The sequence below is a fragment of the Choristoneura fumiferana genome, chromosome 25 (genome assembly GCF_025370935.1).
Source record: "Choristoneura fumiferana chromosome 25, NRCan_CFum_1, whole genome shotgun sequence".
Classification (NCBI taxonomy): Eukaryota; Metazoa; Arthropoda; class Insecta; order Lepidoptera; family Tortricidae; genus Choristoneura; species Choristoneura fumiferana.
In genome coordinates this window covers 8,464,821-8,492,820 of record NC_133496.1, presented here as the reverse complement: position 1 = coordinate 8,492,820, position 28,000 = coordinate 8,464,821, and the positions used below count along the sequence as shown (strand labels likewise).

The 28,000-nt window shown below is 35.9% G+C and overlaps 2 protein-coding genes across 5 annotated transcripts; both read left to right on the top strand.

Moving 5' to 3' along the window:
- Positions 1–92: 92 nt before the first annotated feature.
- Positions 93–28,000, top strand: LOC141442454 (uncharacterized). Of its 2 annotated transcripts, none has more exons than XM_074107451.1 (2): positions 93–197; positions 27,030–28,000. In XM_074107451.1, the coding sequence occupies exon 2, from the start codon at positions 27,035–27,037 to the stop codon at positions 27,935–27,937; it is 903 nt and encodes a 300-aa protein (XP_073963552.1). In that variant the 5' UTR covers positions 93–197; positions 27,030–27,034; the 3' UTR covers positions 27,938–28,000. The 2 variants fall into 2 exon arrangements, with proteins under 2 accessions (XP_073963552.1, XP_073963553.1); XM_074107452.1 differs by lacking the exon at positions 93–197 and adding an exon at positions 26,525–26,563.
- On the top strand, positions 912–4,515 carry LOC141442452 (uncharacterized). 3 transcript variants are annotated; one of them, XM_074107448.1, is made up of 2 exons: positions 912–1,182; positions 3,383–4,515. In XM_074107448.1, exon 2 carries the CDS (start codon positions 3,385–3,387, stop codon positions 4,372–4,374), a length of 990 nt encoding a protein of 329 aa, XP_073963549.1. In that variant the 5' UTR covers positions 912–1,182; positions 3,383–3,384; the 3' UTR covers positions 4,375–4,515. The 3 variants fall into 3 exon arrangements, with proteins under 3 accessions (XP_073963549.1, XP_073963547.1, XP_073963550.1); XM_074107446.1 differs by lacking the exon at positions 912–1,182 and adding an exon at positions 1,211–1,545; XM_074107449.1 differs by lacking the exon at positions 912–1,182 and adding an exon at positions 1,669–1,779.

Below are 28,000 nucleotides of genomic sequence, written 5' to 3'. Positions count from 1 at the left end.
CAGTGGACGTCTTTCGGCTAATGATGATGATGACCTTTTGATAGAAAGATCTTGCTCTGGTTGAGTTCGAAAAGCGACAGTGTAGTGTTGGTGGTGGTGATAGATGGGTGTGTGCGTGATTTGTGTGTTTTCTTATAGTGTGGAGGTGGAGGAACTGCATGAACACGCATATTTTGCATAAACTTATCTATCATAAGGTGAGCAAAGAAATTATTTTAGTTCATTGATATGGACCTCCGCAAAGTAACGCCTGATTCAATAAATTATTTACAAATTCCTTCTTCAGGTATTATAGTCGCGATATCCATGTTCATCATGATCACAAGCCCATGGTATTTCGTTGTTCAACGTCTATACAAATTTCCCGGCGTAGAGGATAATAAAATTGGCGAAGCACCCAAAAATCGTTGTAACATCACGTTTATGATAATCTGCATAATCTGCTTACGTTGCCGCTGTTTATTTTCACTTAGCAAAGAATTGTTTCTATGCCGAAGTGGTCTAAATCCCTTGAAACTGAGTTTTATTTCTGTTCATTATTCGTCCATTAACTGATTTACACAGTAAAACGCGCAAGCTGAGTAAAAAAATCTGAAAACCGGCCAGGAGTATGACACGCCCAGGATTTTCCGTAGCCGTTACGAAAAAATCTTGAATCTTTTTTTCATACTTTGTAGACTACGTTTTTTTCTCGTAGTTTGTTTCAGTATTTTCAACTTATTTTTTATTATTACTAAAATAAAAAAATCCTGTGTTCCTTACTATATAGTTATGTATAAGTATACCTATCCTTAATCGTATAATTTATAAATCAATATGCGAATAACTAACTTAACTTAATCACCTATTCTTTCCGCCCTACCAACAGAATTTAGTATATAAGATCACACTCAGCATCCAAAATCATTCGTTCGGGTGACTTGGTAGAGTTAGCATTAAGCCTTCAACTTATGTATTAATTTTGATTTTACTAAAAGTTTAAGTGTAATGTAAAGCTAAACTCTTTTCTTCGAATCTACCTTAACGTCCTACGACATCCGAGTGACGACAAAGGCGAGGCTTCCGATCTCTTTCTTCAAACGAACCTGGTCCAAGCATCGCTGAAACCACCTCTACGGTTGGCTGAAGCGGGCACAGGCCCATCTCTATATACCTGTATATTCTCAAACTCTTAACTACTATGTAAGTCTACAAACGAACAAATAGTGTTATCTAAAAGTTACACGAATGACACTTGAACTTAGGTTATCTGTGCACACATACTAGTCGTTTCCCGTGACTTCCTCTTTTAAGATTTCACTTGACGGTATCCTGCGGTAGCTATGATTTTTGAGATAAAAGTATACCGTTTAAATTAATTCAGGCTATAACTATCAATGCGTCAAAGTTCATCCAAAACCGTTTTTTGCGTGTTGAGTTACAAACATCAAAACATCGAAACATCTTGACATACTTTCGCGTTTATATTATTAGTAGGATAGGATAGGTGTATAAATAAAGTAACATTAAATGACTTTGTCTATTGGATTACGTTCGTCATTGTGGGTAAGTCATGTTCTTTCTTAATTAACCGACTTAAATATGTACGGGTAGTCTATGACCATGGGGGCTTTAAAATCCAAGGATCGTTTTTTTTTAGTCGCATAGCTGATCTACTATTGTTCTGTTATTTACGGCGGTTAAAAGGCTAATTGATTTAAGCGCCATTTTGGGTGATATTGAGTTATATACATCATTGGAATCAGTGAATTTTTCCGCGTCGTTTGAGCCGGGTTTGAGGTAAATCTGAGCACTTTTTTGGCGCTTGGCTCCATTGAAAATTTGGGCATCATTCCGGTTTACGGGGATTCAAGTGTAGCGAGTTTGGTTATTTTTTTCAGAGCATGTATAATTAGATCCACAAAAAAAAACGTTTTTTTACTATTTGTAACTTAAGCCATTTATCCTTGGATGGAAACAAATGGCATCGACATTTGAATTGTTTTTACTTGATCATATAAAATTAAACATAGGATGTTAATTCATTTTGCTTTAACCAGAATTTTTAATGCATGTAACTTAAATCATTTTGCCTTGAATATTTCAACAATATTTCTCCCACTTGAAGCAATCTTACCTGAATTACTTCTGAACTAGTATGAACTAATATATGAAGCAATTTGACTTGTGCTAATTTTCCTTGACCACTTTTTAGTATTTTTGTCGCTTGATTCCTTTATATTAGTTTATTATTTATACTAAATATCGTACTAAAATCGGTTTAATCTTCACATAGCAATAAAAATGGCGTTTAAATTACATACAAATGAACACAAATCAACACGGTTAGGGATTTGAGATTAAAATAATTTATTTTAATTTGAGTCATTTTTGCTTGAACAGTTTACAACTAGGTGTGGTTTTAAATCATTTATCCATGAACAATTTCTACTTTGTGAGCGATTTAAATCATTTACCCTTGATCTATTAAAGAAGTGTAAATAAACTTAAACCATTTTGCTTTGAACATATAAATCGTATTTGTGTACTTAGATCTTTCTGCCCTGATCATAAAATTGTGCAAAATAGCTCAAGTTACGTCTAACTTCGTAAAAAAACATATTTTATATGTATCAAAAGTTAGCAAAAAATACGCCGCTTTATGATTGGGGTCTATGACCATGGGGCTTTAAAATCCAAGGATCGATTTTAGTCGCATAACTGAGCTACTATTGTTCTGTTATTTTTTTTTTAAATATCAACAGTGTTCATTTCATTTTTTTCATACAAATTAAATGTAATTTTCAATGTATGCGATACAATACTAAATTGACGGCACATTGATAAATATTTATGTTAGAGATGTCGACAATGTCAAAAATTATTTCAAGGCCCCCGTATCAAGAGATAGCGAGAACACCGCCATGTCCGATACACTGATTTAACAATTTAACTTTGAGGATCAATAAAATGATCCAAATTGGAGTGTTTGAAAATGTTAAAAAAGCAGCTTATTTTCATGAGTAGAATCAAATCTTGAATTTAAAGCCAGTGGTCAGAGACACCCGGTATATTAATTTGCTACGGAATTAGAAACTATTCACTGACTTGTATTTTGTCCAACCAATAAACAAAAATAATATAGATCATCAAATACGGTTTCATCGTTTGAATTAAGTTAAATTTAATTCAAATGCAGCAACAGGAATACTTTAGCATTTAGTTTATTAACTATCATTGTTTACAATCAAAAATAACTAACTATTAAATTTATGAATTTTCTATTTGTAATATTATTTGCCAAATTACAATAACTTAATGTTATTCATATATGTCATATTTTCGAGCGCTCCTTATCTGAGGTCGGGTGTTTAATAATTTTTAATGTGTCTGTCTTTTTCAGAAATGATGCTACTAACGTCCATTGTCTGTTTCTTTCTGGCAAGCTGCTCAGCAGCACCATCTACAAAGCAAAATATTGTAGTGACGGAAAACTTCTTCAGTCATGGCAGCGTGTTATACACCGGGAAACATGACATCGTCAGAATATTTGTTCCATTCAACCAATTTAACTTTGAAGATAACTCCATTGAAGTAACCAGCAGCAGTAGCAGCGAGGAAATTGAACACCCACATACGCTGTTCTTTGTTGAAGGCGATTTTAAAAACGAACAGGTGGTATACCAAGGATTGTATATATTTAAAGACGGTAAAGCTACTAAGATACTTGATAATGGCAGAGACGCTACAGCTACTCGAACAAACACAATTTACCTTGGAGCTAAAGATGGAATTTACAAGTACGATAACGCAACTAACACAGCAACCAAGCATGGCACGGTCACTGATAGTATTAGTCAATTGGCACATAATAACAAAACCAATTCTATTTACTATTTAACTGATGATTATGAAGTCTACAAACTCAACGATGATGCGACAGCCAGTGTCAAAGTACCAAGTCTGGTAGACGTTCAAGAGATGGCTTTTGGATTTGAAGGCAAATTATACTACTACAATTCTAATAAAGAATTTTATGTAGTTGATATCGAAGGGGATGGCGTTCAAAAGAAAATTAAAGGTTTACCTGCGAACATGAATAAAACGGTATTGATTTCGCCAATGTATGGAATGGAAGATGGTGCAATTTTGTACGTTGATAAAATAGTTTACAGTCTGAAATCCGATCAAGCTGAAAAGTTACGGATAAGAATGGATGTCCCTTTAACAGCACAGGCGCCACAACCTACTTTAATTCAATTTTATGCTAAAGACAAAAAAATATATGAATTTAATATCATTCTCATCATGCTGAGCAATGTTTTTGAAGGACTGCGAGAAGCATTGAATGATTACCAGGATGTAATTTCTTCTGTTAGAAAATCCTCGTTTTGATTTGATCATAATACACTTTTGTTTTGATGTGGATTACTGTTTGTTTTTTATAAAGCGAAATCTTGTGTTTCTTTAAAATTGAGCGTTTCATGTCACTAGTAGTTCTGTTATAAGTATTTGCAAAAATATAATTTATCAATACTAGTTTTTTTTACTTCACATCCAAACTACATAATTATCCGTAACAAATTTCAAGGCAATACCGTTGTAGATTTGGGTGAAATTCAACCTGCAAGATTTAACCTGAACAAACAAATATTGTAAGTGGATACGAAAATATGACAACCTTTTCACAAATAACTCAAGTGGTATAAACCTTTCAATTGATTTATTACAACTACGACAAGTTGTCTTGGTGGTATTACTTAATAATGTAGGTAGATTTTGTGAACATTGGCACAGTTACCGAAGCTTTGTAATGAGAACATCGGTACAGCGGGGCTACTACGAAATTCTAAAAAAAAAGTTCGTGACGTTTCCTCCCTCTGACACTTATACTGTTTAAAACGACAGTGACAGGGACGGTACGATACGTACATTGATTTTCGAATTTCGGAGTAGGTCCTCTGTATATTGAAGCGCCATAAAGTCACGGTGTCTGAGGACTGAGAGGGAGAGGAGATCTGAGACATGGGCATCTATTAATAAGAAAAAAGCAGCAAGTGAGAGTCGGTCTCGCGCATATTGGGTTCCGTACAAATTTGTGGTATCTATTATGAGTATCCAATGTTATAGCTGAGCCTGAAACTACGGATTCGACTGAGTCGAAATTTAGTACACATAGGCTAGTCGGTGATCCAGAAAAGAACGTGTACCTAACGCAAATATTTTTTTTAACATGGAGGCTACTTTTGAGGGGTAAATCAGAAAAATAATAAATAAATACCTACTACTGAGCAGCAAAATATCTGGCCCTCAAATGTATGCAGTAATAGAGTAATTGTATGTAGAGTGGGCCAAATTTTTTGCCGCTGAGTATATTAAACCACCTGAGGTCTTTACACCTCGATTAACAGGTGCATGCCAGGACAGAGAAGAGTGGCAGAGGAAAGGGGAGACTTTTACGCAGCAGTTCGTTATTACGGGCTACAAAAAAAAAACACCGAAGACTGAATTTATCACCGGGGATTGCACCCATTCTTTTTTTTGTTTCTAGATACAGTTGAGTCTTATTGTTTTACAAATAAAAACTAGATACGTAAGCTGCTTATCAGCCAGTCAATTATGGCTTTACCGATACCGCAGCGACCTCGCTTCGGAAGCATTAATAATTCCTGTGAGATCCTTTGCAGTTTGCGGTGCAGCCACGCGGGTCTCCTCTGACAGCGGTTTTTAACCCCCAACGGAAAAAGAGGGGTTTTATAAGTTCCACGCCAATTTCTCTCTTCCTATGGCATCGTAACTCTCAAAGCGACAAATAAATAATAACTGCAAAGGTCGGACAAACGTGCGTCATTACTCGCAATAATATGGACATGACTCCAAAGATTAATTAATTGATTTCTTACCTGTAATTTAAAGAAAGAAAAGAATGATGAAAGAAGATACATTTAATCACAACATATGACACAATAATATTATTAGGTACAAATAAACAACACAAACGTTGTATAAAATAATAATTGTATAATTCAAGAAAATAAGTAAATAAAACACAGACCTCTTATTGTGTAAAGTTATGAAAGTAAATAAGAAATAATTTCTCAAAAATGTATACAATAAATCAACCGGTGGGTGGAAATTTAAAAAAAAAATCAGGATGGTAGCCAAACTTACAAGGAAAACTATAACGGTTAAGTTTTCTTGAGAATTATTAGTAGTTTAAGAGTAAATAGCAGCCTAAGGTATAAAATATACCTAAACTTGGAATATTCCGTACAAAATGCGAAATTCTTAGAAAAATATTACTTAATTATTTCGTAATGGCTACGGAACCCTATTTTGGGCATATCCGACATGCTCTTGGCCGGTTTTTATAAATTTCATTATACTCGCTTTGAAATAAACAAAACACTGTATTGAAATCGGTCCATCCCTTTGAGAGCTACGATACCACAGATAGACAGACACAGACAGATGGACATTAGCTTGAAACTATAACATCCTTCTTTTTACTTTGGGTGTTAAAAAAGGTAGGGTGCGGTCCAGCCAAAATACAGATCTTGCCAAGATCGCCGATAAATAGAATCGATTGCATTTATGTCTGATGACGGATACGGACATTTGGACGAAGGCACGGCATAGTAATAATAGGTAGAGTACGATCTTTATTTAATTGTTTTTACAGTATTGATCTACATAACAATTATTTTTGTTGTATTGTTTTTTATATCACCTGCGGTATTCCCGGACCGATATGACCTTCAAGCCATCAAGAAAAGAGCGTACTCCTACCTAAAAGGCCGGCTATGCACTTGTGACTCTTCTGGGGTTGCTGGTGTTCATGGGAAACGGTAATCGCTTACCATCACGTTTTCACCCTATTCTATAAAAAAAATACATAAATTGCATTTTTTTTACTTGGAATAAACTATTTGAATTAAAAAATACCCGCTTGCAGATCCTCCATGCTACCCTTTAACGTGATCACCTTCTCACTCACTCGTATCTTTTAACGCTGCGTGTAACTGAGACGGATTCTTAGTGATGGTCTACAATTTTTCAGTAGAGAATACTAATGGATATAGTAGGTAATAATATAAATTTCTCAAGGAATTGCGACACAATGCATTTTGAAAATACAAACTGAAATATAGATGCACAGAAAAAACAGAAAAATAAGACCATCACTGGGAATCGAACCCAGGTCCTCGGTAATCCGTACCGCGTGCTATACCGCTACACCACTGGTCTTATTTTTCTGTTTTTTCTGTGCATCTATATTTCAGTTTGTATTTTCAATTTCGGTTTTACGGGATGACCGTAAAAGTAAAAATTTGGAATTGAAATAAAAAATACAAAAAAGATTCCAAAAAACCAATCTTACAATGCATTTTGCCTGGGGATACTTTGTGAAAAGGATAGGTAAGTCAGCGTCTAATTTATATAGCTGGCCGAATTCTAGGTTTTGTAATCTTCATTTATCTACCTTCTTTTTAAATTTTCCTATCTTTAATTTAATTTATTATAATACTTGCCTTTTACATTGAAATCCGAGGTTAGCCTAGGTTAGCCTAAAGATAGGAAAATTTACCTACTCAAACTCAAAAATGTCTTTACTTGTATTATAAAGAAATAAAAATCAATTTCAATATTTTTTTAAATACGCTTGTCACGCTCGGAAATATTTTGTTGTTTAGTTTTATGTAATAGTTTCATTTCGGATAATTTTTGAAATTTGTAATGTAATAATGTTTATCATTCATTATAACATTATTGTCTGTCACAACTATTTTTTTTTAAAGCAATAATTATTCAGAATTACCGTTTAATAACCGTTTCCCGAATATGGAAATTCGTCGAAGAACTAAAGTCACTGACATAGCTGGAAAAATATGCAAATTGAAGTGGCAATGGGCAGGCCACGTCGCTCGAAGAACAGATAACCGTTGGGGGAGAAACGTCCTCGAGTGGCGACCACGAACCGGAAGACGAAGCGTTGGTAGGCCTCCCACCAGGTGGACTGACGACATCGTGAGAGTGGCGAGAAACCGGTGGATGCAAGTGGCGAGTGGTCGTTCATTGTGGCGTTCTAAGGGGGAGGCCTTTGTCCAGCAGTGGACGTCTTCCGGCCGATGATGATGATGATGAACCGTTTCCCGCGACTACGTCCGCGTAGTATTCGTTTATCGCTATCCCGCAGGAACTATGCAATTTTCCGGGATAAAAACTATCCTATGCCCTTCCCGGGGACTCAAACAATCTGTAAACCATGTTTCATCTAAATCAGTTCAGCGGTTTAGACGTGATTGAGTAACAAACATGTAAACATCTTCACAAACTTTCACATTTATAATATTTGTAGGACAGAACTAACCTAACCTACAGCACCCTACAGTATTCTACAGATGACTATTTAGAAAATTTCGAGAATGTATAGTTTCGGCGTATTTTTTTGTGACAAATATAACATTATGATATGACTTTCTAAAATTATCTGACTAGATACGCACCTAAACTGTGTGTTTTGTACCTAGTATTTTTTCCAAATAATAAATAATAATAAAACCTTTACGAAATAAAATAAACCATTATTATTAACGAATTAATTTGATCATGTTAAATAGAATCCGAATACAATTTAATTGTAAACCAGGCATTTGAACGTTTAATTAACTCGACTGGCTCATTGGGCACCGTTGCGTGAACGCGGTTGGAAATTCCATCACAACTGATTAACCAATGCCGCAATCCTTTCCGTAATTGGAATCTAATACGATAATTTATTATTTATTTATTTATTTTTATTCGACTGGATGGCAAACGAGCAAGTGGGTCTCCTGATGGTAAGAGATCACCACCGCCCATAGACACCTGCAACACCTGCAATATTTACTTCATCATCATCATTATGATTCATAGGACGTCCACTGTGGGGCACAGCCCTCCCCCGGATTACTAATACATTAGTAATCCCTACAGAGACACCAATTTTCCCGCTAACTCAATATTAAGAAACGGACGCTACTTTTTCTAAAACTAATAACACTTATGTGCAGATAACTGATGAGCATAACTGGTAAAGTTCATGAATGGTGAGGTATAAGGCATTGAATCCTTGCTGTCCACTACTGGATACTACTGTGCTTAACATGTCCATGATTGGTGCCGTCACCCTATGAGCAAAAAACTTTGCCAAAGTATCACATCCAGTAATCACATACCATAATATTTATTTTACTCAAATTATCATTTAGCAAAAAAAATCATCATTACTTCTCGCAAATTTTACAGTACGTAATTTTTTTTTGCGAAGTTATTGTTTCAAGTATAATTACTTAGTCACTTTTCATATTACCAAGTATTATTTAGTCAAATGTATTGTTTGGCATAAATCACTCTTCCGAAATATTGCATGGCGTAATAACTTACTTTTTTGGTAGCAGTTCGTTTCTGTGGTGGACGCAGTTCTAACCTAACCTAACCTCCTTTTCTGGTAGCAGTTGGTTTTTGGGTTGGTTCGTGTGCGAAGTGTCATTTTGAACAAACATTTTTTTTTGGAAAATAATATTAGCCAAAAGAAAACGTTTGCTTATAAACGTTTGTTATAATAAAACTTGATAATGTAAAATTATGGCAAATGATAATTTGACCAAATGAATAAAATGCGAAATGTAAATATGCTAAAGATTCGTTTGGGAAATGAAACTACCTACTGCTGTAAGTTTTTTGGGGAGTAAAATTTGGCAGCGGCCTGCATCTGTTATGAACTCGCGGCTTTAGCCAGATCATCCGTCCATCTCGTTGGCGGATACTTTTTTGTGGGGGAGGCTATATTATATTATATTCTATCCAACAGTGGACGTCCTACGGCTGATATATGATGATGACAACTTCTCTTTGGTGTTGGAAATGCACAGTTCACACATAACGCTTCATCAAAAGGTAGTTCCAGGACTGAATGCAATAGTTCAGTAAGTTTAACTCAGCGCGTCGCGTGCGAGTGCCAGGTGCCGTAAAAAGTTATCAACTGCGTGTTTCGAGTTCAAAGAGGTCGCGATTGCGCCATTTAATCTCTTTATTTATTATATTATACTAGCTGTTTCCAAAGCTAAATCAGATATCATTATCAGTCAAATATTATTGTAATAGCGGAATTTTATTAAATTCCCAATAATAACACCGTGGTCTTCATTAAAGTTGTACCACGAACATTCACGCAAAATTTCATGTTTTTAGACTTAACGATTAAGATGTTTTTCGATTTTACAGGAATTCTGTGGGAACACTAGTGATAAAAAGTAGCCTATGTATTATTCCAGACATCCACCTGTCTGCATACTAAATTACATTCAAATTCTTTGAGCCGTTTCAGCATAAAATTGCGACAATCACGCATGGAAACACGCAGCACGCACATAGGTAGTACTTGTAGTACTTATGACTTTTTTCGGGTGTCCCGATCTCGTTAACAGCCCACCTTCCGAACAAAGCCTCTATTCTATTATGTCCTCAAGTGCATAATCCTCAGTTTAAAATGAATGTAATATAAGATAAAATAGTTCGACTTTATTATGTTCAGCAGAAAGTGTATTTTAAAAAAACATATTCGTTTGCAGATAATACTTTTCCATGAGGCTGCTTGTCTACGATACGCATTCAATTTTGAAAAATATTATCTGCCAACAAGGTTTAATTTAAAATGAACTCTCTAGTGTAAATAATAAAGTCGTTATTTCAATGAGCAATTTTATGTCATATTTCCGATAATTTTAAACTGAGGATTACGCTTTTGAGGACATAATCGAATACAATGGCTTTGTTCGAAAGGAGGGCTGATAAAGAGATCGGGACACCTCTCAAAATTCATACTATACTCACAAATAATCCATAATAAAATTGTTTTTTATAAATTCCTATTTTTAATTCAACAATTTTTTTCTAACATAAGTACATTGTCATTCAAAATACATATTCCGCACCAAGTTTCAAGTCGATGCCATAAACCGTTGAAGAGTTCCGTTCTGTGGAGAAGATACTGATCGGAGCACCAGAATCTTACCGCCAGATTTATATCGCATTGTCATCAGCTTACTTAAGTTTACCCCAGCTCAATTGGATACCAGGAAGCGATCGAAAAATTATACTGTAAGATCGGGGTACTTTGGCCTTGGAGGATAACTTTGGCCGTAGGGATTTGTTTCCTAGGGATTAACTTGGTACCTGGTTTTGTTATTGCTTTAAGAATATGGCTCTTTGCCTTGTGGTTGGTATTAATTATTGACCGATCACGTTTTTATGTTATTGTTGGGCTGTTCTTTATGTCAATATTTGTTAAGGTAAGTATTTTATTGTGTTTTATGTGGTTTTCATATGGGCCAAAGTAACACTCTAATGGGTCAAAGTACCCCAAACTTACGGTAGATATAAATATTCTGAAAAAATAAATAAACATACGAACGTTGCATAAACCGGCCAAGAACGTGTCGGACACGCCCGAAATAGGGTTCCGTAGCCATTACGAAAAAATTAAGTAATATTTTTCTAAGGATTTCGTATTTTGTACGGAATGTTCCAATTTTAGGTCTATTCAAGAAAACTTAACTGTTATAGTTTTCCTTGTAAGTTTGATATACTTACTACCATCCTGAATTTTTTCAAATTTTTCCACACACCGGTTTAGATTTTAGAGGGGGGGGGGGACCCTCGATTTTAATGAAAATTTGCAGTTTAATGTTGAATATTTTGCAAATGAATCACTGAATCGAAAAACGTTTTAGCAACCCCGTAATGGTTTTAAAAGACCTATCCAACGATACCCTACACTACATGATTGGATGAGGAAAAAAAAACACCCCCACTTTACATCTATGGGAGGTAGGTAGGTACTACTTTTTTTGAATTTTTTATTGTGCCATTTTGTCGGCATAGTTTACATATTATTATATATTTGTGCAAAATTACAGCTTTCTAGCATTGATAGTCCCTGAGCAAAGCCGCGGACGGACAGACAGACAGACAGACATGGCGAAACTATAAGGGTCCCGTTTTTGCCATTTTGGCTACGGAACCCTAAAAAGCTTCTGAAAATTACAAGTATAAGCGGAGTTTTTATTTTCTGCCAATTTTTTTCTTTAAAATTAAAGTACTTTCACGGAAAGTGAGTCACGTTCCAGGGTGGAACTTTTTCTTAATCTATTTCGCTATGACTTTTTGGCAAATGTATGGGATATCAACAGTCATGTCAATTAATAGCACAAACTATTCATCCACCCTAGTACGTGATTAAGTTTCTTTAACTGTACAATAAACTGTTTATTACTGATCGCTGTCACCCGTAAGTGGTACCAGCTCGTAAACATCGAGTCTAGGTACCATTCCGCGTACTATAAAAATGTAGGTACATTTATTAGGTGCGAACGTAGACTGAGCTACCGACATTTATTCGGCGTTAGAACGAACATTGTTGCTAGAAATAAATCCCGAGCTCGCGCTGTTCCTGGATTTCTAGGTGCAATTTCGAATTCTGCAGAGTCCTGAGACTTCTACAGGGAATTTAGATTGCAGAGATTTTAAGAGGCGTTAGATCAGCTGTATGATTCTTAACGTCCAGCGTGCCAAGTGCAAAGTTGTAAGTCGCGTATTTTCGGTCGCGTACTAATTGTTTTTGCAGTCGGTTTTGTAATTTAAAATTTTAAAATTTATGACGGTGGAAGCATTTCTACACTTCCACTGAACGTAGATACAGTTTAGATATAGTTAGTGTTTAGTATTGTAACTAAGGGACCCCATACATCCCTGTATTTTTTTTTATAATATAGTTTTTAAGTATTTTATTTGTAATTTTATTATTATGAAAAAATTACTTTCTGCCAAGGTTCTTGCGGTGCATTCTTCTTGGCAATGATGGTCTTTCCGAAAGCGCTGGTAGTTTAAAAAATGACGTGTAAAAGTGCCCATTGCGGCCTATTTACTGAATAAGTCATTTGAATTTTAGAATTTGAATTTTTGTACAAAGGTCGAATTTGTGCCACGGTGACGCAAAGTTACACAAATAGGACTTTTGTGCGAAACCAAAATTACGCGACCGAAAACACGAGTCACGACTCGAAAAATAACGCTCACCTTTATGGACAAAATAATTAAATTTTATATCTTCGTTTTTTTTTTTGTCAAATTTCGAACCTACCCTATCCTACCTTACCTTTGACTATCCTGCTCAAAGAGTAGATAATTATTAAACAACCATTTTGTCCATTATGGCTCCAAATATAGCTTTGCGACGTCATTTTCAACTCGCGTTGGGCAGAATAGGCTCAATCCCAAATTCCATTACCTCAAGACTCAAACATTTTCGTTGTAGGCTGTTTAAAGATTTTTAGGGTACCGTACCTGATAAATTACAGACATAACTCGCTTAGTTTCACCATATTTACTGACAATCCGTCCGCTCGATCCGTCAATACGGACCGACGTCCGTCTATCCGTCATAGAACAGTACCTTAAGAACGCTAATAAATAAACAACTGAAAATTATACATATGTTTGTGTTATTCTTTGTGATGTTCTAAAGGGGAGACCTTTGTTCAGCAGTGGACGTCTTCCGGCTGATGATTGTGTCCTGTAATATTTGTTTACTTTTACTTATTTTTAATAAACAAGAACACATTCCGCTCACAGCTGACGGCCATCCATCGTGGCAAATTGAATACAAGCAGCAGTAGGGGATCTCGAAAATATTTGTTTAGGGGCGGAAAATAGAGTCACGTTCCCGTGTTTCCCGTGTAAACAGGGGAAGGCTCAGCCACATAGCGAACCCGATACGATAATAACAATAATAATTCCACAACAGGCGTCATTCCAATAATACCATGGTAGCCTCTAGGCTCTCAACACACACCTATTTGTATACACACTTCCAACAGAAAGCAGTCATCCTCAACACTGATGTTTAGCATGCAATTTTTCTCCGTGTCACAGTTTGATCTCTTCTCTACATATTATAAAAGCTCGCTGTATAAAAGTCGCTGCCCGCCGCCTGTAAGAATAAGAATAAGAAATATTTATTTCATAACTAACATAATCTAGAGGTACGTTGGAATGATAATGATGATTTCTTTCTTTGTTGCGCTTTCACGCGTAAATCGCTTATTAACTTGCTGAAAAAACATAATTTGAGCATGACAGAGCATTTTCACAAAAAAGTGTACCCTTTCTGTTTTTTTTCGATTTTGGATTTCGATTGGAAGCACAATCGGTTCCGATGGTTTAAAAAAATGTCCTAATCAAAAATTTCAGTATTGTGACTTTTTTTTCATACACTCGGTATTGGGTGTCACAAAACTGACTCATAAAATTTGTACAAAAAAACTAAATACATTTTGAATGAAAATGTTCACGTTTTTATGAAAACGCCCACCTACACCCACCACACGTATTGACATATTTGACATGCATAGTATCTCTTAGTAGTCTGTGTTGACATGAACAATAAACTGAGTTCAGAAATAAATTAGGGTCTCTGTGTCAGACTAGGTGGCGGTAGTATCGTGAGGTTCGTTGGACTTTGTGCCACATTCGTGATTGATAAATAATATTTTCTTCCAAACTATGCTTTAATTTCATTATAACCGCACTAAATACCTAGCACAAAGCGGGACTTTTCTGCTCTAGAGCAGAAAAAATGAATGAAAATCCTTTATTGCATTGTTTTTTTTTAATTGCGCCACCAAAGAGGTAACAAGTATTTTTGCTATAAAATTAGCATGCTTAGTGTAAAAATATCTATCTAGTATTAGGTTGGTCAACCTGACGGTTATATAAAATTTGACAGATTGCGTACAAAAAATTGTTGCTTACCAATCCTACCAAAACAGTAAGAAGCCGTATATTTAAAAAAAAGTGTGTGGTTGGCCAACCTGGTGCCCATCCGAAATTTGACAGATCGCGGGTAAAACTATCTGCTACTATACTAACTCTGCCAAAAAAAAGAAAGAGAGTAAAAAAAAACACAAATTGGCGGGAACCTTGCGAATTTTCCGTGGACATTTTTTGAGAGTGCGAATGTAAAGTTACTCACATAAATGGAATCATCGAGTGCTAGTGACATTTCTTTCTTTCCTATTAATTGTTTAGCATGAGTGTTTTTTTTCGTTTACTATTCCTGTAATAGTTGAAAGAAAAGCAGATTATGCACCTCGCATTAAGTAATTTCTGTGGCTCCAGTGAAAAGGGGTACATGTCGAAAAACCCAAGTTTACAGGAGACGCAAAAAACAGTTACGCCCGAGATGATTCAAACTTACGTTCATTACACTTATATATTTACATATACTAATAAATTTGGTATGTTAAAGGACTAAATTAATTGCGCTCTTTCTTATGGGAATGTTATTTTTGCTCTTGATCTATAAGTTTATAAATTAACTACTTGTATCCAAAATAGAAGTATAAAAATAAGTGTAAAAAGGTTCAAGTGGTTATATATATCGCTATTCACCAAGTTTTCGTAATTTTATACGAAGTGAAAAAGGGTACGCATCCGGAATGTTTTTTGTAGTAAATGTATAATATTATCCACAGAAGACTAGCTTACAAACTAATGGTGTAGAAAATTATTGCATTTTTCAATTTATGCAGTTCTTTGGACTTAATTACAGACATAACAGACATGTAGCCTTCTGCACATTTTTTTTTATTGTGTTTTTAGTTATAAGTAGACTTAAATAATAATGAAAAATTCAAAATGCTACTTGTATCCAAGTTGAGTGAATAAAACACATAAAATAACTATTCTATTATTTATATTTAAATATCTATTCAAAAACGCTATAAATTTTTCAAAAATCTCACATGCTAACATAAAAAATGCCCGTTTAAAACAAACTTCAAATTTCTCATCATTAGTATTTAAGTATTTCCATTCAAAATACGTTAAAATAATATTAAATTATCTTGTAACATACAATTACAAAAAAAAAATATTTATTAATAAAACTGAAAATCTCTAAGCTAAGCAGCTTGTCTTCTGTCGGTATCAGTAGATGCGTATCGACAGTTTCATCATTGCAGATTAAATCTTTTTAAAGGTTAATCAGCGGTATGAGAGACATTAAGGGCTGTTCCTATCTTCGATCCACAGCACGCTAGATCTCGCAGGTAGAATACTTAAAGCTCTAGCGGGCATTAACTGCGAGATTGCATGCTTGAACGAGGCCACGAATGCCTGGCTAGCTGGACCAAGTCCAAATCTCCCGTCCAAACCACATAGGCAAAGAGCCTGGGATACAATAGCCTCCGTCACCACCTTAAAGGCATTAATAGAACCTTTAACAGGCAGGGACCGGGCCAGACTGTTAGCTGTGTCCAAGCCAGAATCTGGTTACTGGCTCCATGCAAACCCCTCGCCCAACACTAGAACTTTTATCGACCCAGACACTACGCATAGCTGCTGGTCTACGGCTGGAAGTTGGGATCTGCGAAAGTAACAACTGTGTTTCTTGTGGGGCTCCAGTGGACCGTCTCGGCCAACATGGCCTCTCCTGTTCCTCGGGCGCCGGCCGACTGTCCCGCCACGCCACTCTCAACGACATTCTCAGAAGGGCGCTCGTTAGTGCCAACGTTCCCGCCGCTCTGTAGCCCCAGATTGTACGGGGCAATGGCAAGCGCACTGACGGAATGTCGTTGGTACCCTGGAAGACTGGCCGTGCGCTGGTGTGGGACGCTACCTGTACAGACACCCTGGCGGCGTCCTACCTAACAGCAACTACCAATCGTGCGGGGGCGGCGGTAGACGCCCGGGAACGCCTCAAGGTCACAAAATATAGCTGTCTCGGCGCCCGAAATTATTTCTTTGCTTTCGGCGTCGAGACTCTAGGTTCTTGGGGTAAGGGTGCGCTGGAACTACACAGGGAGCTCAGCAATAGGTTAAGGGAGGCAACAGGCAACCCTCGCGCCGGCAGCTTTCTCGCGCAAAGAATCGCAATCGCAGTTCAACGCGGGAATGCTGCCTGCGTGATGGGCACCATGCCAAGAGGCCCACCTCTCCTTTTTAATTAAAGTTTTAGTTTTAGATATTTAAATTAAATAATAGTTTTAGTCCTATGGATATTTTGTATTTTCTTAATCATTCTTATTAAATGATTGGTGTCAAGGGATATATCTTAATTAATACCCTTAAAATTAATGCAATGTGCAATATTAGTTTACTAATAAAATTGGTGTAAAAGGATATAACTTAATCGCGTAACCGTCGACTGCGCAGCTCGCAAGCGCGTTCTCCCTGCACAAGTCAGCGCACACGATTGTGGCTCATCCGTGAGCGCCGTGGCTCCCCACTCACCCGCTCATTCCCCCGCGCAAAGACTTATATCCTTTTCCACGTAAACTTTTTTATATTCGATTTGTGAAAACGGGCGCAGCTCGACTTAATCTTATATTTTATTTTATCTTTTTGTGTAAAGAGATTGAACTTAACTTGTATCAATGTAAACTAAATAAATCTGTTCTTTTTTTAGGGGTTCAAGTATGCTTAGATTTTTTTACACCCGCTATATGAAAAAACAGCACGTACAACTAAATTTAGATCATAAACCACAAACAAAACTTTAGTTAATAGAAATACAACTTGACAAGTACCCTCTGTTGCTAACTTTTTTAAGGCAGTTCTACCCTTGACCACCAGAAAAGTCCGTTGTTTTAAAAGATATCTTAGATCCGTTTACACCAATCGATGCGTTATTTTTTTTTGTGTTTTTTGGTCTATATAACTCAATTTGGCCAAATTCAGACTTGTACCCCTTTTCACTGGAGCCACAGATTTATATTGCCTTCGTGCCTTTTAAAGCCCTCGCTAACGCTCGGGGTCCAAATCGGTACTCGGTACAATAATAAATAACTTTCTGCTTGGTGCAACAATCTAGTATTAATTGAGCTATTCACAAGCCGTCAAACGGACCTCTTGATGTTAACGCCATCTAGGAATATTTCGCATGTCAAAAACCCTCATTTCCCATACATTTTCACATACATAATCTAGCAAATAATTTAAGCTTCACGTAATTGGTATGAACGGCAGTATCAACAACGTTATGATAATAATAAACTGAGTTTTAAAATAATCTTGCTTTATTTTTTCCGGAAAATTGCTATTAATGTGTGTTGCTATTATTGTATTAATGTTGTGTTTATTTTCTTACCCGGTTTTTGGCCTGCTAACGCGGCAAAACTTATCTTCTTGTAATTAACTCCTAACTTGGTTATTTGTCTTTGTTTGTTTATTCAGGTTGGGTTTCGCTACTGTTGGCGCTCAAATAATGATTTAAGTTGAACTAGACGCCTTTATTATTACACAACATATAACAGTTATTTTATGCGCGTATATTTGAATTTAAATTACGTAAATGGATTAAAGATGAAGCATTCCTTTTATTCAATTGTAAGATAATAAAAATAATTATAATTATTAAAACCACTATATTGTGATCATTATTTTAATAGTTTTCAGTTTCACTTACATTTACGTATTATTTAATAAAAAAAAATTATGTTAATCGTAATTATTTCGCTGTTACATTAAGACTTTATGACGATCATGAAATTGTGGTTTCAAAATAAACATTATTTATTTAGTAGGTACATCCATATTGTCAGTCTTAAAATAGATGATGCAGTTGTTTAATTCATGCAAGGTGAAATCTTTAATTTCAAATTAAAATAATGCACATTTTGTCACTATTAAAAGAGGGGAATTTTCTCACGGAGTTTTTTGCAATTTCCCGGAATTTCAATTTAAATGCCAGATAAGTAGCGGGTAACGGCTATTTGGTACTGAAATATTATATATTTGCAGTCTAAGTGACAGCACAGTGTCGAAGTTCCATCTCTGTCCCGGCTTAATACTCGTGGGTGAGGCTGCAGCTAGTGTCTCGGAGTGGTAGCGTCAGAATACAACACAATAAAGATAATTTAATGTTTTTAAAGTCACAGGATAAATATGTTTCATAGTTTACAATAGTAGATTGATAACCAAGGGTGGAAAGTGACCAATTTCAACCGAGATATTTCTAGTAATAGTTCGAGGGGAAATGGGTAATTTCACCCGAGTTAGACACTACTTTTCATTTCGACTGTGAGGAAAGTACAGTACTACAAAAAAATTTACTAATAATAAATTGAATTTACTTATATCCAACCTCCAACGGTACCTTTTCGACTGGCCACTTGCCACGGCCGAGAAAAAATCGAGTTGGTCACGACCAAGGAGCTTATTTACAAAACTGGAGGTTGAACGCCGAACGAGGAAGTTTGACCTTTTTACTTATTTAAATATTCCATCTCTTTCTTTCACATTTCACGAATAACGTCCATCTCTTTCTTAACCCAACTAAAGAAACAGATGGAATATGTTCGTTAAGTAATAAAGATCAAATTTCTTGTTTCAAACGGATGTTCGGCGTTCAACCTCCAGTGTTTTATATAAGGTCCTTGGTCACGACGTTCATCTAGATGGCCATGCTGAAACCTGAAAAAATAGTGTCATTGACGTAACTCAATTATGTTCGACTCCGTGGCTAAGTGAAAAATTAAAAAAAAAATACTTTCCACCCTAGAGATGAAATAGTTATTTGTGTCACAAGGGAGCAAAATGGTGTATTTACGGCGAGGGCGTAAATTGAATCCAGAATGTGGCGAAGGATTCTGCAATAGAATCCTGAGCGTAGCGAGGGATTCTAAAGTAGAATCCTGAGCGTAATGAGGGATTCAAGTGTTAACGCCCAAGATGAAAATAATTTTACCCCCGAGTGGCTCATACAAATAATGTATCAAACAATTTAAATTTAATAAACAATTTAGAATGTAAGAAAATTGCAGTGCCCTAACGATGATACCCTCATGTACCTACTCGCATGTTTACTTTAAGGTCTACAATAATTGTACAAATGAGCATGATCGCAATAAATGAATATGAATATGAATATGAATACAACTTTTCACACCGAGCATTAAGAAACTTGAAAAAAACTAATTCTAAATATTATTAAAGAATAACCAGTATAGAAACTGGCGTGGTTTTATAATTATCAACTTCAAAAAATGGCATTTGCAATAAAATACTTAGAAAAGCCTTAAACAGAAAAGTGGCACTTTGCTCCCTCTCGTCAGGGAGGAATAGTTACTTTTCTGAAGGAGAGGTGTGAAAAGCAATTTTCCACCCGGCTATCTACCGGAACCGGAACAGGAGGTGAAAATTATTTATTCATGTAGTAGTTAATAGTGTTTGTTTGTTTGTTTGTTTGTTTATACTCTTTATTGTACAAAAAGGAAAAACAAAAAGGTTACATAAATAAAAGTAAAGTGTTAAGTATAAAGGCAAAAGCAAAGGCAAAGGTAATTAAGGTAAGGTAAGTAGTGGTAAGGTAGTGAATATTATTATATATCTTTATTGAGATCCGAGATCACCGATGGTGCTGTCTGGAAAATCGGCGCTGGTGTTTTAATGCTTCATTATTATGCTGAGTCAGTATCCGATTCGCAACGGTGTTGTCTAATTGTACTAATGTCAAACAACAAAAGTGTTGTTGTGTTGATGTATTTTATGTCTTTCTTTCTTCAAAGTTCCGCGTGACGTCACACCGAGCGACACCTATATCAATAAGGAGGGTTTTAACAGAGGCGAAATATCGCTAGATGGCGTTAGTATCGTGAGGTCCTTTTGACGTTTGCTTGCGATTGGCTCATTTAGTTTTTTAACCAATCACGAGCAAACGTCAAAATATTTCACCTCTGTGAAAACCCTCATTGTAGACACGTGATTTGACGTGAATAGTGTTATTTTCAAGCATCGTAAATGAGGACCTCTATGTAGATAAGTATTGAGAATTCCCGTAGAAAATTACTGAAATCCCGTTAGGTACTTTAATTCAACTATCGAATTAAATTGAAGCATCTGAAACCACGGGAGAAGGCTGCAAGCGAAGCGAAGTGGAAATTTCACGTCTTTTAAACAAACAAACAAAAACAAAACAAAAATCATTTATTTTCATTAACAATTTCTACGTAACAATTTTTGTTTGGCTCGAGCGTCCTGTGTTAGGAGGCACCCTTCCGCATATTTTGTTGTCTTTGCCAACGGTATTCAGCAGGCCGGGATTACAGTGCCAAACGGCTGTAGAATTATTGGCAACTACTCCCAGATTTGCATTGTCTAGATGTTCTAGTTTGTTTGTCTGTCTGAAGTACTAACTAGATTGCTTCGGAGCTTTTAGCACCACCTCTGGCAGTGTTGTAGGTAGTTGCGAGTTATGGAGTTATTTTGTACTGTTCTTTTTATAGGCCATGGTGGCCTATTGGTTTGATCTATGGCGTCTTTGAGTTTTTGGAAAATTTTGCAAATTCACATTTTAAAAGTTTGTGATGTATGAAACTTCCACACATTTGCAAAAAATAAAATGGTGTGTGTATAGTTTGCAGTCCGCACTAAGCCCGTGTGCCAACGAGAGCCCAAGCCCTTTCATTCTGAATTAAAGAACTGTGCCCAATAGTAGGACTTATATAGCCTGAGAGCTGAGATGAATGATCCTTTTCAAAATGACTCGCATTTGCATATTTTCTTACATTGTCACGATTCCATAAGGTTTCAAAGGAAGCAAAGTATCAGGTAACAAAACTGAAATCCGATATGTTTCCTCCGAATGGTCCTGGTTAATCAATTTTCGAGAAACTTCGCAAAGGTATTTGTTACGTCTCTTGTTCAGCTTCCGAAAATATATTTCGGAATTTTCTGTATCGTAGTTAAGTATGCAGTCAACGTTTCGGTTATATGATTGAAGCCTGTGGTTAAAAGAAAAAAGAAAAGTTTAGCTTGCTAGGTCTTCTAAAGGAAGTTTAGAAGTTTGGCAAGAGGTAGCTGGGCATTTTTTTTTCATAATAAGATAATCCTGGGTTCTCCTTAGAGTCACGAGCACTGTTGATTTTGAAGGAGGAAAAAAACGTCCCCAATTTTCCATTATAATTTTATGTGTCCATTTCGTAACGACCCATATAGAGGTAAACTGTATGAAAAAAAAAACCATTCTGCGTCTTAATCAATAGTACATACTCGTGATTCTGAGTAAGGAGAGTCCAGAACTACCTTATTTTGAAAATCGTATCTATCAATTGTGTGAACCTGACTGCAATACAAGCATACCCTGTACTTATTTTTCAGAAAGTTGTGTTAGTTCTGTTGACTAAGAAATTTTTGATTTTCAATGCTCATAAGGGTAGTAGACATGAGTAGGTATGTAAAATTATTTACACTTACCTGTACATGTTCCTAACAAAAAGGGTCTTGACAGGCTGATGGACGGACAGACAGCAAAGCGATCCTATGAGCTATTTGACGAACTGACCTTCAAGGCAGATGCATGTAACTTAATTTTTATGTTGCCATATTCCCACGCCTCAAAATATATAGCAAGTCTTACGTGTGAATGGAGTCTGCTAAAATTGATGTCTATTGAAAATGTATTTTAACTATTACGAAAATAAATTTATCTTTCAGCCTATTTACCTTATTTTGATAACAGAACGGCCAGCAACCCCGGAAATAAATACTCCAAGCGGATACAGAAGTGTATATTATACAAGCCAACATACAAATATTGAGTTTACTATTTCTGTAAATTCAGGTTACCCGCAAGTTCGTTTTTCCCGTCTTATATGAAATATATATATATATATATTTTAACCGAATTCATGGAAGAGAGTTTCAATTCACACACACACAACAACACACAATCATCACGCCTGTATTCCCAAGTGGGGTAGGCAGAGCACACGAAACGTTACCGCTTCGGAGCCACTTTTAGCAATTTTAGGTTTTAAGTTTGACAAAAACGGTACAATAGTGCCAGGTTTCAATTCGATTGTAATATTTAGGGTTTCGGATCTCAAAAGAAAACAGAACGAAATAGTTAATGCGTCAGTCTGTTCTCACTACTCTGACGAAGGGTATAATTGGGAACATGTCAAAATAAATAAAGTTTAAATATAGTAATGGAAGAATTACATAATGGTCATTTCATTTGACATAAGATAATTTTCGGTGAAACTTTAAGAAACTATTATGATCATGTAATCTACTCGTACAAGATTGGTTTAGGCTAGGTTAGATTTATCCTATAACAATCCTGTTAAGATTTTAATTTCTGAGAAAAATGTATTATAACAAATTACCATTATGTATTTTGGTCCACTATGCTTTTTAAACTTTATGTATTTTGATACGTACCAGTACCTATAAATTATTTGTTATGTCACTAAATTCAAAATTAAATTATTCCTATAACACGTTTTGGACAATAATAAATTGTGTTAAATCAGTCCAGTAGATTCGGGGCAATGCTGTGACAGATGAATTGATAAAGACAAGCGTGATCCTAGAAAAAAAAACTGTTTTGTTACTTGATCATTTCAGCTGTGGGACGTCCACTGTTGGACATAGGCATCTCCTACATGAACGCTACCGTAAAATGAAACAAAAATTTACTTCAACAATAATTACTTCGAACAAGTGCTATATGAAGTCCCTGTAGTAATGTGTAGTAGTGTGTAGTTGCAGGTGGTAGGACCTTGTGCAAGGTCCGCCCGGATTGCTACCACCATCTTGCTCGCTAATCCAGCCGTAAAGCGGCAGTGCTTGCTCTGTAAGTTGTGTTTCAGCGTGGAGAGTAAGACAGGCACTTGAGGTATCCCATCTTAGGCCTCTAGGTTGGCAACGCATCTGCAATCCCCCTAGTGTTGCAGGTGCCTATGGGCGGTGGTGATCTCTGCTCTCTCTCTACCATCAGGAGACCCACTTGCTCGTTTGCCATCCAGTCGAATAAAAAAAGATATTCTATACTATAACAGACGTTTTTTTTATTTTGCGGTTATGTGTATCTGAACCCGAACGTTTAATATTGTTTGTTTCTTTTAGGCCTACAGAATTTGATTATCGAACTTAGTTTCGTTTGATCCTATCTCTCGCTTTTTTCATGTTGAAGTGAAAGTGACGGATCAAACTCAAGTTCAAATATTTGGAATTCAGAGAGTGGACCCAGCACTGTCTTCAGCATTTAAAAAAAAAAAAAAAAAGTTACTTTGTCTCACGGACTGAGCAAAATCGCATTTTGCTCACTGATGTTTAAAAGCAAAATCAGCCTTTTTGAGCTGCTGAGGTGAAATAGTTATTTTCACACCTCTCCTTCAGAAAAGTAACTTTTCCTCCCTGACGAGAGGGAGCAAAGTGCAACTTTTCTGTTCAAGGCTTTTCTAAGTGTTTTATAGCAAATGCCATTTTTTGAAGTTGATAATTGTAAAGCCACGCCATTTTCTATGCTGGTTGTTCTTTAATAATATTTGGAATTTGTTTTTTTCAAGTTTCTTAATGCTCGGTGTGAAAAGTTGTATGAGCAACTCGGGAGCAAAATTATGTTCATCTTGGGCGTTAACACTTGAATCCCTCATTACGCTCAGGATTCTACTTTAGAATCCCTCGCTACGCTCAGGATTCTATTGTAAAATCCTTCGCTACATTCTAGATTCAATGTACGCCCCCAACGTAAATAAACCATTTTGCTCCCTTGTGACACAATAGTTATGGTTTATTTACGTTGAGGGCGTACATTGAATCTAGAATGTAGCGAAGGATTTTACAATAGAATCCTGAGCGTAGCGAGGGATTCTAAAGTAGAATCCTGAGCGTAATGAGGGATTCAAGTGTTAACGCCCAAGATGAAAATAATTTTGCTCCCGAGTGGCTCATTCAACTTTTCACACCGAGCATTAAGAAACTTGAAAAATAATTATAATTATTATTAAAGAACAACCAGCATAGAAAATGGCGTGTCTTTACAATTATCAATTTAAAAAAATGGCATTTGCAATAAAACACTTAGAAAAGCCTTGAACAGAAAAGTTTCACTTTGCTCCCTCTCGTCAGGGAGGAAAAGTTACTTTTCTGAAGGAGAGGTGTGAAATGTAAATTAAAGGCATCTTCCGTCATAATTGCTCCGTCCGTAAAAGTATCAAAATAAGAGGTACGTGGAGCAATTTCCCTTCCCGGATATCATGTAATAGCAATTCGAGATTATTACACAACTCTATTACGAGTGAGTATACGTCTCCAGTTTTACCCGTACTTATCTAAAATTGAAATCCTCGTCGCGCGCTTGTAGTGCAGTTGTACCTAATTGTTTGACCGGGTTCTGAATGGAGTTTATAGGTGGCTAACTCAAGGAATATGAAAAGGCATGGGCTAAGCAAGAATAAAATGTCTTTCTACTCCATACAAGCTTTGCTTAGTTTGTCCCATGATATTTATTTTACTTATCTATTTATTTACTCAGCAATCACTGTGTAAAGAATTTAATTGGTCTTAGTTCATACAATCCTACTAATATTATAAATGCAAAAGTTTGTGAGTACTCGCACGTGTGTGTGTGCGTGAGAGTATGTGTATGTTTGTTATTCCTTCACGGTAAAACGGCGGGTTGGATTTGGTTGGATGAAATTTGGTATGCCAGATAGCTGGATATCTGAAATAACACATAAGCTACTTTTATTAGGGTTCCGGAGCCAAAATGGCAAAAACGGAACCCTTATAGTTTCGGCATGTCTGTCTGTCTATCTGTCTGTCTGTCTGTCCGTCCTTCCGCGGCTTTGCTCAGGGGCTATCAATGCTAGAAAGCTGTAATTTTGCACGGATATTATATATAAATCATGCCGACAAAATGGTACAACAAAAAAATAAAATGAAATTTTTTTAGGGTACCTCCCATAGTATGTAGTGGGAGTGTAGGTCTTTTGAAACCATTAGGGGTTTGCCAAGACGATTTTTCGATTCAGTTATTTGTTTGCGAAATATTCAACTTTAAAGTGCAAATTTTCATTAAAATCGAGCGTCCCTCCCCCCTCTAAAATCTAAACAGGTGGGCGGAAAAATTTGAAAAAATTCAGAATTGCTTGAGAATTATTAGTAGTTTAAGAGTAATAGTAAGGTATAAAATATACCTAAACTTGGAAGATTCCGTATAAAATACGAAATCCTTTGAAAATATTACTTATTTTTTTCGTAATGGCTACGGAACCCTATTTTGGGCGCGTCCGACACGTTCTTGACCGGTTTTATTCTGATATTCCCGCTAGATACGAATAAAATGTTGAAATTTCAACCACTGGGTTTTGAGTTATGAAATTCGGCACGGGTGTGTATACAACTTTAATGAAATCCACGATATATTATAATTCTAATGAGAATTTATAAATACTGGAATTTCAATTCAACTGTTGGTTTTAATGGTTTACGCGTGCGAAGCCGCGATAAACACTAGTGTACAATACTTTTGAACGGGTAATTCTTGTTTCATATATTTTGCGTCCGCTCTTACTATTTGATAGCATGATATTTCATCCCGTTTATCTTTAGGTTAGCCTTTCGAATAGTGGCCATTTAAAATTATGGAAATTATAAGCAAACATGACATTTGAACTTCGTTATCAAAACATGTAAATTAATATTAAGATAACACCAAAAACTCATGCTAATTGAAGCGCTAACAGCAGAGAGAGTAAGTTATGTTCTTCGTAATTTTCATTCACCAATTTCAGTTATTTTTTCAATCAACTAATTACATGCATATTTTATTTTGTGTAAAAGAAAAGACACAAAATACAATTGACAAACTAATAAAGTAATTATATATAGTTAATGTAATTAAATTTAAATTGCTTGCATCATTTTAATAAAATTCTTGTGAAAAATGTTGCAACAAATAAATACTGAATACTAACTTACCCAGTCATGTACTTACTGAAATCTTTATTACAAATTTTAAAACAGCTTGTATATTTTTTCATGTTTCTTGTTAAATATATTGACCCGGATAACTCACGTCTTAAATCGAGTTTAGCTCGACATGTTTCGGGCTAATCCGTATAGCCCTAAGCGATTTAAGACGTGAGTTATCCGGGTCAATATATTTAATATGAGTGAGTCTCACGGTAGTTTCATGTTCAAAATGTTTCTTGTTACAGAAATAATGCTGCTAACTGTCATTGTTTGCTCATTCCTGGCAGGCTGCTTTGCAGCCCCTGAAGATAATTATGAGATTGTACTGAAAGAAGATTTTTTCAAAGATGACTATCTGCTTTACACTGGTGAACATGACATCGTCCGAATATTTGTCCCATTAAACCAATTCAATGGCGAAAGAGAACCGTATACTCTATTCTTCGTTGAAGGTGATTATAAAGACGACGAGGTCATGAGTAAAGGATTATATGTGTTCAATAGAGGTAACGTTACTAAGTTACTTGATAACGGCAGAGACGGTATAGAAACTAAAATGAACACAATTTACTTTGGAGCTGAAGACGGCATTTACAAGTACGATAGTGCAATTAAGGCAGCAACAAAGCATGGCAATGTCACTGATAGTATTAGTCAATTGGCATATAATAACAAAACCGATTCGATTTACTATTTAACCGATGATAATGAAGTCTACAAACTCAACGAAGATGCGACGTCCAGCGTTAAAGTAACGGGTCTGATAGACGTTCAAGAAATGGCTTTTGGTTTTGAAGGCAAATTGTACTACTATGATTCTGATAAAGTATTCTATGTAGTTGATTTCGAAACGGGAGGCAGCCCGAAAAAAATAACAGGTTTACCTGCGAATATGAAAGAAGTCGTATTGATGCCTCCAGCCCGTGGCAGTGAACAAGGTGTTATGTTGTATGCTGACAAAACAATGTATATTATAAAAGGCGATCAGAATATTGTATGGTCGCACGAAAGAATAGAAGTTTCTCTAACAGCACTGGCACCGCAACCTGGTTTGGTCCACTTTTACGCTAAAGATAAAAAACTCTATGCATTTAGTTTCCGGGTTTTCATGTTAGGTGGCGTTATTCATCGTATTGAAGAAGCAGCTAATTAACAAGTGATGTCTTCAATAAGAAAATCTTGATTGATTTAGTTATAATATACTCGTTTTTGAGTA